Source organism: Canis lupus, chromosome 16 (assembly GCF_003254725.2).
Source record: "Canis lupus dingo isolate Sandy chromosome 16, ASM325472v2, whole genome shotgun sequence".
NCBI lineage: Eukaryota > Metazoa > Chordata > Mammalia > Carnivora > Canidae > Canis > Canis lupus.
The window spans coordinates 59,286,371-59,299,228 of record NC_064258.1 but is presented as its reverse complement, the minus strand read 5'-3'; the positions used below and the strand labels follow the sequence as shown (position 1 = coordinate 59,299,228).

At 39.9% G+C, this 12,858-nt stretch overlaps 1 protein-coding gene across 1 annotated transcript in view; it reads right to left on the bottom strand.

The window, feature by feature from the left end:
• The window catches only part of CSMD1 (CUB and Sushi multiple domains 1), a 1,869,137-nt gene that overhangs the window by 408,047 nt on the left and 1,448,232 nt on the right, over positions 1-12,858 (bottom strand). Inside the window, exon 12 of the mRNA XM_049095299.1 lies at positions 8,308-8,420. Coding sequence (XP_048951256.1) covers positions 8,308-8,420 — 113 coding nt within the window. The remainder of the gene's footprint in view (positions 1-8,307; positions 8,421-12,858) is intronic.

Here is a 12,858-nt window from a genome sequence, read left to right as displayed (position 1 = left end):
ATCAAGAAGTTCATATATACCCTCAACATTAGCCCAATCTTGCTCTAAATCTTATATTCTCAGGGAAAAATAAAACCACTAGAAAAAAATTCTATAAATTATTATTTAAAAATGATTCCTAGCAGAGAATGCTTTAGTCTCAACATTTTCAGATATTATATAAATAAATGAATAGATATAGATATAAACATGGCATATATGTCTATTAACATATAGAAACATATGCACGCACATATATAAGCATGGCACAATAAATGGTCAAAAACTAACCATTTCACACACACATAGACTTGAATCCTTTTACAGTAGCAAATATGAAAACAAATAAATGAAAAATAACCCAGCAAGAATAAGACAACCAAAAATTTAAAATGCTACAGGCATATTCATGATAGGAAAAGATTTATGAAGAAAAAACAAAAACAAAAACAAAAACAAAAACAAAAACAAAAACAAAAAAAACATAAAGCTAGAAGGCAGACGGACGTATAAAGCTAAAAGCTACTGTGAGGCTTCAACTCATTGGCGGAGGTGTAAGATCAACGTATTTAACACCACATGCCGGCAGCCCTGGCAGCCCAGCAGTTTAGTGCCTCCTTCTGCTTGGGGCCTGATCCTGGAGACCCGGGATCGAGTCCCATGTCAGGCTCCTTGCATGGAGCCTGCTTCTCCCTCCCCAACCCCGTCATGAATAAATAAATAAAAATTAAAAAAAAAAGAAAAACACTGCATGGATACATTTAGCTAGATAGGGAGTATATTTTACTCTGTATCCTTTTCGTACCCTTTTTTTTCTGTTTTCTCCACTTGCTACCATCACCTAAAGTTACCTTCTGTCCTGATCCTAAAAGGCAAGCTCCTCGGAGAACGGTGTCCCATTTTGGTGGTTCTTGCAATATTTCAAATTTTTTTCATTCTCATGTTTGTCATATGATCTGTAATCGGTGATTATGGCTTGCTGCAAGCTGAAGTGACAGCTACGCTTTACGGTTTAGCAATAAACACTTTTAAATTAAGGTACGTACATTGATTTTTAGACGTAATGCCATTAGGCACCCGGCGGACCATGGTGCAGTGTAAACAGAACTTTTATATGCACCGGGAAGCCAGAAGAACTCATTGGTCTTTCTTTGCTGGGATATTTGTTTTCCTGCAGTGAACCCACCACACCTCCAAGGTATGACTGTAGTTGACCCTTCACCTCATCAGATGAGGCCCACCCACACTGGGGAGGGAAATCAACTTTACTCAGTTTAACTAATGCACACTTTAACCTTGTCCAGAAAAAGCCTTGAAAACACACCCAGAATGATGTTTGATTGGGTGTTCAGCACCCCGTGGTCCCATCGGGGTGACACATAAACCATCACAAGTATCTCAAAGGTCGTACATCAACAGCGAGCGTGCAGTGCTGCCTTCCAAGGAGGGCAGAGACGGACTGGACTCCCCCGTCCCCGGTGCCCCTCCCCACTCCCCACGAATGCAGAGAGCCCTGGGTACAGAGGAAGAGACCCAAATGCATCTTCCCCCGACTCCCATTTCCAGCCTGTCCACGAGACACAGGAAGACAGTCGTGTTTTTGGTACAAAACAGTAATGCTGAACTCAAATTATTTCACTGAAATAATTCTTAGCGTGAGCCTAAAATAGATCTTGTTTTTACCACACAGCAGCACATCACAGGGAACATTTCCTTTAATTTACCCCCTGCTAAAAATTTAAATAGCGATGGCAAATTACATAAAACATGATTTGTGGAAAAGCAGTTCATCAACATGTGTGATGAGCGCCAACCGAACAATATTTCTGCGACCAAAGGAGAAGACTGTGAGGCCACAGACACGCGGGGCAGACATCCAGGCACTGAGCTCGCCTCTCGTCACCCTTCCTCACGCGGGAGTCACAGAGGTCATGCTGTAGATGCACGCGACTGCACGGGCTGTGATATTCTTATATATTTTAAAAAGAATTCCATCGAGTTATTAAATGTAAGATTGGTTTGCAAAACATTTCTTGATCCTCGGTAGTTAACTTTTGTAACTTATAGAGAGAAAAAAATAAATAAATTTAAAATATACGGTGGAAAACCATGCATGAAACCTGTGTTGGCTTTCCCTATATATTGTTTCGATAGATTTCCCTATACGTATAAGTCACATATTTGTAAATTATATACATAATTACATAATTAATTACATATAATTTTTACATGTAAGTTACATATGTGTAAATTGTGATGTAAATATAGCTTACACATATGTAACTTACATGTCACACATATTGTTTACATGTTTATAAATTTCTGTCATATATATCTATAATATCATATAAAATATATAATATACATATTAAGTCATACTGATGTTTAATAGATTAGCATTGCTTTAGACAGCTATGATTATTTACATCATTTTTTTTTACCTTTTGGATTTTGAATAGATTATTTTGCATTAAATATTTTTCATGTATACAAAGGTTTTAAACAAACCTTTGAACAAAGTATCTTACCTCCCCTCCATCACTTTCCTAGACGTCTAACAAACCTCCTGAAAATATTGTCATTTTTTTTCAACTTTGCATAATATTTTCTTCAATAATTCTCTTATGGCAAATTATCGCCTAGCGTATTCTTGATCTTGTATTGTTGAAATTTCCTTCCGCTGCTCTTTGATCATTGGCAGTGCTCATGTTGGTGTTTTAGTCTCTGAGTTTCCCTTGAAACAGTGATTATCCAGGCTGTGCTCAGTGCTTCTTCTCCTGGGGACTGTAACACAAACTCTTCTTTTAAAGACTAAGTCAGGGGCCCCCGGGTGGCTCAGTGGGGTACACGTCTGCCTTCAGCTCAGGTCCCGGGGTCGAGTCCCGCTTCGTGCTCCCTGCTCAGTAGCAAGCCCACTTCTCCCACTCCCTCGGCCTCTCCCCGTACTAGAATTCTCTCTCTTGCTCTAAAATAAATGATCATTTTAAAAAGTCTAAAAAGACTAAGTTAATCAAGTGTATGCAGTAGGCATCTTGGGGGAAGCTATCATTGATTGTCTCTGAAGGCTCAGGGACAGGAGCAAATATAGAGAACAGGGATGCACCCCGGACTAGGATCCTGGTGTGATGGTGGTGTGGAGATGGGCTCTCCCACACGGAAGCACTTGAGCATCACCGTGTGTGCCGGGGGAGGAGGTGTTGCCAGCAGAGCGTCCACCGGGCCCGGTGCCCAAAGTAGCAGAGACCATGAACATTTCAGGGTAACAGGTGTGATCCAAGGATTTAAGGGCACCCCATAACTTTTGCATCCCTAACAACACTTGATGAATTCTCAACCTTTGGTGAGATGGGGGTGATAAGCAGAGAAGGGGTAAGGTAATGTGACCCCCCCCAACATGCTGTTAGGAGAGAGTCTCTGGAAGAAACTCAAGTTTGTTTTAAAATAATAGGATGTGCCATTTCTTGCAAATCAAAGTTCCCTCGGAGTTTGTAGACGAACAGACAAATGAGATTTTAGATCTGATGTTATATGCACTGAAAATTCTGGAAGGACACACAAGGAAGAAGCTGAGGGACATGGCCTTCGAGAGAGCTACCTGGCCAAGTCAGAAGGCAAAGCAAAGGGCCACTTTCTATTTTTTACATATTTTATCATGAGCTCTAATATTCATGTAATGAAAAACCGTACCTATAGAAACATCTCAAAAGTAACAAGGAAAATGTATGCAGATGATAGGCAGCATTTCTTATGTTTCCTTGTTCTAAGTCGTTCGGATTCTAGAATAGCAGACTGAGGAAGCAAATGTCTGTACTATATATACTCTCCCTTTCCTCTAAGCGAGGAATCTGTTGTGCAGAGAGTTTAAACGAGACCTAAGCTGGACAGCTAATAGGTGGCAGAGCTACACAGCCCGAGTTCTCAGCCACCACCCTATATGCGAGTTAAAGCCAGGCAATCTCTAAACCTGGAGAATTAAGGTGCCTCAGGGGCTCCATAACTTAAGCATTTGAGTCTCGACTTTGGCTCAGGTCATGATCTCGGGGTCCTGGGATCGAGCCCCACCCACGTTGGGCTCTGTGTTGTCTCTTGCCCTCTGACCCTCCCCACAATTACTTTCTCTCTCTCTCTCTCTTTCTCTAAATAAAGAAATAAAATATATTTTAAAAAACATCTAGAAAGTTAAATCCTGTGTAACTATCAACTATATAGATTTTTCCGACAACATAATTCACAAACAACTATAGTTTAAATAATGCAATTATTTCTATTTTTGACAATAGCTTTACAAGTGGTTTTTATTGTATCTGTCAGCTTAATAGAGCACTCCAGAAACAATGCTTCTACAGTGCTTTCTTCTGATATACGGCATTCTCTAGATTTTTTTTTTAAATCTTCAAATATTGCAACAGCTCTTTGTTTTAATTATCTTTTTGACTTTGGAATCTGATTTTGTCAAAAGATAATACGTGGCCTTGAATTGGCAATCTCTGAAGGATTGATGGCCATCCTCGTTTCCATGACATCTCGAGCCATAACTATTAATAGACTAGTGAGCCGGTAAACACAGTCCTAATTACAGCTAAACGTAATTATAATTAGTGCTGTATGGCCATTCAAACTGAAATATGACACTTGGAAGAATATTTATATTTTAATTGAGAACACTTTTTATCTCTTAATAGTCAAGGATCCACAATTTGGCAACAATGCTAGTCCCTCTAGTCTTCGTACTATAAACCTTATGATGTGTGTCTTCATGCTGCTGGAGTTAATTTACTGCAATTTGTCCTGTTGGGAAGTGTTTGGGATTTCACGGATGCTTTTAGATTTCACCAAAGGCGGTGGCCAGTATAGGTCATGTGGAAAGGATCGCACCTCTACCACGCGTTCTTCAATAGCTGTACAGTCATGTAGACGTTCAACTAAAGGTCAGGTCTAAATATCCAAATGTCAGGAAGTAGTCAGCAATTACCTGTGCGTTTGAGTCCCAGCCACTGAATGGGATGTATTATCATTTCGGCTGAAGCGTTTGTTATTTGAGAAGAGCCATCAATCCCCCATCTCACCCCATTTTTCCAGCAAGGAGATATCTTTCACTGTTTATAGTTAAGGGTGCGTGATGCTGGGCCCTCCCCACCATAGAACCTTTTAGTGTCTTCACTACTTCAGCTCAAAAGGTGAGTGCAGCTGTGCCAGGATGTGTTCACTCGAGCTCAGGACGCTGTCACTGTCCCCCTGCTTATTGTTTGGGGTTGGAAGATGCTTTTTAATGCTCTACCTCATAGGCTGGATATGTAATAACTTCTCATTACATATTTTCAGCTCCTAAATACTCTACAGTACACCTTTAGAAATCAAGGCATGCTATCCCTTTATTCAAATTCACAAAGTAAAATTGAAGAAAATAAAATCCCTACTCTGCAGATGCGTTTGTCTAACTTTCATCAATACACACACACACATATCATGTGAAAGGTTGCAATAAACTCAGCACCTGATGAAGGAACCTGTAAGATATTGGGAAAAACTATTTCAAAGGAGACTTCAAAGAACATGCACAGAGACACAATTAGCGACGCTGACATGAATTTGATCAGAGATGCCAAAGTCATCTGTCGCCACTGGGCCATCATGGATGGTGTCTCTTCCATACAAATTTCCCCGTGTTTCTGTGGTCAGGGATCACCTCCTCTGCTATCAGGTTTCTACCACTTTCTGAGTAGTAACCTTGCTCAAGGACAATGAAAGGCACAGACCGCTACCCCATCCTTTAAGCACAAAGAGTGTGCTAGACATTGAGAGGATAACTAGCACTTTTTTTTTTTTTTTTGCCCAGGGCAACTTCAAATGTGTTCCTGACAATAACACTTACAAATTAATTATTTCCTTTAAATAATTTCTTTCTAGTAAAATAATCCAAGTAAAATCATCACCATTTTCGGTGTATTACTGTACTCTGTAATTTGTTAGTTCTCTAAAATTTTGATACCTTACTTAATGAAAGTATCTACATTTTGAAAATGCACATAGTTACATAAAACACAGATTTCTGTCTTATTCTGAATGGTCACTGTACATTTTCTTAGATTCTAGTTTAAATAGTTTCTTTTTAATAATCAATTCTTTCCATTAACAAAAATGTATGAATGCAATTTCCTGGTTATTTTGATAAAGTGATGATTAGTTCACAGGCATTTGTGTGATAGTATAAAGTTGACCCCGAAAAGAATTCTCTTGACTTGCATTCAAGATGGTAATAGGTTCTTTTCGATCTTGCTGAAAATGACTCCAAATCAGCTTGTGACTCATTGAAAATATGGGATCATATCCAAATGACCACTTAAATATATCCTTTAAAGTGTAATAAATAACTAGTTTTATAAAATAATTTATAAAACATTTTAATATGAGATCATCTTATTGTATCTGGGGACACATACTTAGTCTCTGAGCACAAGAGAATGATCTTTTCTTTCTTTGCCAGATACATACAGGATCTGAACTGAAGACAGAGGCTGCACACCCATCTCCTGTATAATCCAAAATCAAAACATTAACATGCTCCCAACCCTCTTTCATATTTATTGGGTCCGGCTGTTTGATTACTGACCTGGAGAACCCCGAAGTGTGTAGCTAAAGGAAGATTGTTTGTGTGTGTGTGTGTGTGTGTGTGTGTGCGCGCGTGCTGCCAGTTAAGACAGAGGTGCCTATATATAGGTCTTCCAGGGGCCCTGAGGTCAGGATGTTATGAAGCTCATTTTTGTTCTTTGCATCCCAGGCAAAGATCCCCTTTCTGTATTTCACTCTCCGTTCTTTGCCATCTCTGGAACTTGGGAGAAATCAAGCGAAAGGTGGTGGTGTGCTCAGGGAAACTGACGTGACACCCGCTGGTAGCTGGCTGTTGCCGGTCACCCTGAGAGCACACATGGGCAGGTGGCGCTGCGTGAACTACATCTCGGCAGACCCGGAATGATGGGCCGGCTGGTTGACCTGTGATTCGAGGGGTAGGGCGGGGAAGAGTTCTTGTTTTCTCTTTTGGGGGCAAGGAAAAAATCTACTTCTTAAAGAGGTAATTATTGAATGATTTGTGTATGTGTCTAGCATTGGGGGGGGGATGTCTAACAGTAGGAAATGTGATCGATTTCCCAATGGATGCTCCAGGTTCCTTGAGCAGAGGCAGGATTGAGCTGAGGCTGATAGTCTAGAAGAGCACGTGGGTCAGGTAGCCAGGTCTCAAGCCAATTCTTGAGCCAACAGCAAAATATCTGGGAGGCTCACAAAAGTTTACAAATACAGGTCATCTCAGGTTTCTTACATTGTTCTCTCTACTTCAGTTCCCATTATGAAATTTTCTTCAATTAAAAAAAAAACGTTTTTTTATTTTTTTTTCAATTTTCATTTATTTATGATAGAGAGAGAGAGAGAGAGGCAGAGACATAAGCAGAGGGATAAGCAGGCTCCATGCACCGGGATGCCCGATGTGGGATTCGATCTCGGGTCTCCAGGATCGCGCCCTGGGCCAAAGGCAGGCGCCAAACCGCTGTGCCACCCAGGGATCCCACGTTTTTCTTTTAAAAAACACCCATCAGTATGTTAAGATTAAAAGTTACCTCCAACCTATGAGATCCTTCCAGATATAGAACAATACAGTGAGGTTATTTTTAAAGATGCATCACACTAAACAGAGGGCCCTGGTTTATGGGACCACACAGCCGCCCCGCACAATGGCAAACCACTCCCTGATGATATAATGACTCCTGGACATAAATTCAGAGGTGAGGCCAACATCTCTGGAGAATTATAAGTCAACTCTAAACAATATTTAGTTTTCTCCTACATGAAAATTTGATAGTATTTTCCTCCAACTTCATATATATATTTCTCTGTTTTCCATTTAAACACACACACACACACACACACACAGACACACACACTTGTACATGAATATGGACATAATGCAGCTTAATTTGATTCACTGTTCAAAATCTTTCCGCTAGTTATAAGCATAGCGGCTGCCTCTCGGGAAGAGATAAAATGCCAAGACCCACACCTGTGCACACCTTTCATGGCTTGCATTCATACACGGTCTTACTCCTTGTTTTGACCTAATGACAGCACACGTCATGGCAAGCCAAGATTTCAACAAGTTAAAAATTCTTCACAACAACAACAAAAAAAAGAACTGTAAGTAGGACTGTACGGATAGTTGCAAATAATCATTCCCTACTTTTAAACACTATTCTGACACGTCAATTTTATTTATATCTAACCCCCGGAGAATGGCGCTTTCCCTCTGAAAGTGTGCTGGTGGGTGGGTTCCGGCCTTACCTTGGTAGACAGCTTTAAATCCGGGGGAAGCAATGCTGTCATCAGACTGCAGATGAAGCCACATCTGGTTGCTCATGCTCACAATCAGGTCAGGGACGCTGGACCCAGTGAGTCTGCACAGAAGAGAAGCGTTAAAACCATTACGGAATCGCCAAATATCGCTACTTTTACCTTGAATTCTTGCAGCTTCAACAAACAAGTATAGGTGTGTACCTGAAGATCCTCCCTCAAAGAATCAATAGCCACTTTTGGTTTATATTTAAGTCTCACTATTACAGGCATTTTACAGTAATTATTCTCTCCTATGGTTGAAAATGTCTATCTTTGATTTTTAAAACTGACTTCGGGTGACCAACCATCCTATTTGTCTGGAACTGAAGGGCTTCCCCACACCCTTAATACTGAATCCAGAACAGCTGGTAACCCCCGTGTGGAGGAGAGACAGATCTTAGGGCTGTCTGGTTGTACACATCACACCATCAACATGAATAACATCACACTATCAATACCTCTACGCTGAGAAATGTTCTGGTTCATTCACAAAATGCTTAGATTTTCTAGTTTGAAATTATCATGTACCTTTGCCACCATATCTCTTCTAGAAATACATGATAGGATGGAATATTCTTCAGCACTAAAAGGAAATGAGCTAATTTGTTCAAGCCTTGAAAAGAAACTTAAAAAGCTACACATTGGGACACCCGGGTGGCTCAGTGGTTGAACATCTGCCTTCAGCCCAGGGCATGACCCCGGGGTCCTGGGATCGAGTCCCACATCAGGCTCCCTGTGAGGAGCCTGCTTCTCCCTCTGCCTGTGTCTCTGCCTCTCTCTCTCTCTCTCCCTGTGTGTCTCTCATGGATAAATAAATAAAATATTTAGAGAATAAAAATAAATAAATAAAAAATAAAAAGCTACACACTGTGTGATTACAACTCTATGACTTTCTGGAAAAGGCAAAACTATGGAGTCAGCAAAAAGATCGAGGTTGCCCAGGGTAGGAAGAGGGAGGAAGTGGTGGCATACAGGGGAGTATTAGGGCAGTGGGACTACCCTATATGATACTATAATGGTCAACACGTGTCTTTGTGTGTTTGGCCAAACCCACACAGTGCAAAGCAGTATAAGTGAATCCCAATATAAACCATGAATTTGGGGTGACAGTGGTGGGCCAATGTGGCTGCATTAATTGTAGCAAATGTACCCACTGGTGGGGAATGTCCATAGTGGGAAAAGCTGTGTGTAATGGGACAGGGGGTACATGAAACATATCTGTGCCTTCTTCTTAATTGTGCTATGAAACTAAAGCAGTTCATACACACACAGAAACACACACACACACACACAAAACCCAAAGCAGCCATACATTGGAGAGTATCGACAAGAACCGCACGCACAGCTGAAACACATTTGGCAAGTTTCCTGAACTTTCCCTCTGCATATCAATGTCCAGGTCACACCAAATGGAAGTTTCAATGAAGCATTCATTGCGTGTTAATAAAACAGTCACATAGTGGCTGCTGTCAGCCGGTGCAAAGAAACACTAAATCCATTGACTGAACTCAACATGCTGACAAAAAAAGCATGTTGAAATAGAAAAAAGGGTAAGAAAAAAGAATCAATTCAACCAAAATAAATGTCTCTAATCAAATAGGAAGCTTTGCTTTCAGCGAAGTACTTTGGGGAATATGAACACATGATTCGTCCCATCAATCTTATCATTTATCTATCAATCCAACGCTCTCACCTTGGGCGGTACAGAAAACCTGCTTCTTCAAAGGAAGATGGACAATCCTCATTACATGGGAAGTAACTCATGCAATGTTATGCACCAGTCAGGAAAAAAAAAAAAAAAAAAAGAAAGAAAGAAAGAAAACCCAGAATTTCAGTGAATAATGTGCAGTCACTAAAAATATATTTTTTTGAAAATTGTTCTTTGTTAGAGAGATTATTCTTTACATGTGGTGTTTTATTTGCTTGTTTGGTTTGAAGAGACTTTTTTCTCTTCCTTATGCATCCCTCTTACTGAAATGTGACATATCAAAAAGTGCACAGAGCATAAATGTCTAGCATAGATGTCTGTTTACTTTGACTCGTGTCTATAAAGCCACAACATTTTTCTTCTTTTCCTTCATCCTTACCAGGAGTATCTTCTCCTGACCTTTTACTTTCAAGTTACTCTGTGTGCATGCCTTGCATGTTTGTCTCTTGTAAGCACCATATAATCGATTTGTATTATTTTCACTTATTTTATTTATACTATTTTATCTAACCAGAGAATGTCGGCTTTTATTTAGAATATACTTTCATGATGAATTAGAGTTCATTTCCCCTGGTTTTCCTTTTTTCATTGGTTAGTTATCTTTCACTTAACCCTCTTCATAGCTTTTCTTCCCCCAACATTTCAAATATGTTATTCTGCTTTTTTCTTTTGTTTATATTAAGAAACACTCTATCAGTCTTACATTTGCTCTTATGAAAATATTTTTCTGCTTATGGTGATTTTAAGCTATTTCCTTGTCCTTTTTTGGCAGCAGATTCATTGTAATGTGCCATGTGAGGTTTTCTTTGTATTATCCTGACTGGCTTATGAGATTTCATGAAATTCTTCCTTTGGGACACCTGGGAGGCTCAGTCGGTTGACTGTCTCTTCTGCTCAGGTCGTGATCCCAGAGTCCTGGGATGGAGCCCCATGTCAGGCTCCCTACTCAGAGCCTGCTTCTCCCTCTCCCTCTGCCCGACACTCTCCCTGCTAGTGTGCACTCTCTCTCTCAAATAAATAAATACAAATCTTTTAAAAATATATTAAAAAAAGAAACCCTTCCTTCATGTCTATGGTCAATACTCGAAAGTTCTTCATGATAATGTTTTCAAATATTGGTTGATATCCTATTTTCTTGGACTCTTTCTCCTGAACTCCAAGGATATCCTATTTTCTTGGACTCTTTCTCCTGAACTCCAAGGATACAAATAATTTCTGTGCATTTTTTTCCCTGAAGCAGTTAGAATAGTTTTCACTGAACTATCTTCCAGTTCAAGCCACATCAGTTGAGTTAATTATACCAGATATTGTATTTTTAAGTTCTTAAACCTCCATTTGATTTGTCTTTATAGATTACAGTTTTCTGGTAAATTTCTTGATTATTTCATTTATTTTCTTAAACGTAGGAATGGTAGTTAATTATTAGAGTTCCTGAGTGATAAGTGCAATGTCTGGGTATCTTGTTCTTTTTGTGTTCTCTCTCTCTTGGGTTGGTGTCATTGAGTACTGTTTCTGGACATTTCAGGTAATTTTTGACTGAATGCCAGACATTGTGTATGAGCCATCTAGAAGTTCTGTATGCTATTACCTTGCTTTGAGATTATTTGATTTTTTTTCTGACAGTAGGGTGACCACCTTGACCCATTCAGTCATTGGAATGATCCACAGCTGCATTCCAGGTACGTGGTCTCCCCAGTGCTTATCCCTTCTTATATCGCAATGCAGAGAATACGATATTTACTAGATCTCCTCCTTGAAAAAAATAGGTCCTGGACACCTACCTTTTTCTTCTTAGCCCTGAAAATCCCAAAAGTTCTGCTGAGCTTTGTAGACCTATAGCAACAAAGTTTTGCTTTGGTTCTTTTCTTCTAATCCCAGAAAGTTAGGCGTAGGCAAATACATCAAGAACCAAAGCCAAGCAAATGCCATGCTTGCACCCTTGTAATTCCCATTTCCTTGATATCTTGGCACTTCACGTCTTCAGTGCTTTGATAGCCCAATTCGGGGGTCCCACATCCCGTGTCTCCCAAAACTATATTCTCGGAGTCACAGATATCTGTTTGCCAGGATGCCTTAAATTGAGAATCAGAAAATGCCCCCCCGGGGGAAATGATTTAGGAAATGTGAGATTCATCAAAATGTTTAGCTGCTCTTCTTTGATTTCTATCTTCTAAAACCCCGTCCACCTTATATCACTCTCCTACGCCTTGAAAGATCTGCCTATTATTTATTATACTCTGCTTTCATAACTATTCTCTTTTTTTAAAAAAAAATATTTTATTTATTTATTCATGAGAGACAGAAAAAGAAAGAGGCAGAGACACAGGCAGAGGGGGAATCAGGCTCCCTGCAGGGGCCCGATGCGGGACTGGATCCCGGACCCCAGGGTCACACCCAAAGTCAAAGGCAGACACTCAACCGCTGAGCCACCCAGGCATCCCATAACTATTCTCAGTTAGAGGGTATGTCTGATATTTTTTGAGGAAGGAGAGATTCCAGTTGCTCATTTTCCCTCTGGTTTCTTTATTTTCCTTTCTTATTTCTCTCAGATAATGTTCTCTAGACTATGTGAATATACAAAGGGACGCCTGGTCTTATTCATAGGCATTATAAACAGCTACCTGTTGCATCTTTGGTTAAATTCATTGTTTTGAGTTGGCACCTGGCTGGCTCAGTTGGATACTACTCTTGATTTCAGGGTTGTGAGTTTGAGCCTCATATTAGGTATAGAGATTACTTAAAAATAAAATCCTTTAAAATGGCACTGTTTGGGTAAGAAAATGAAGAGAAAA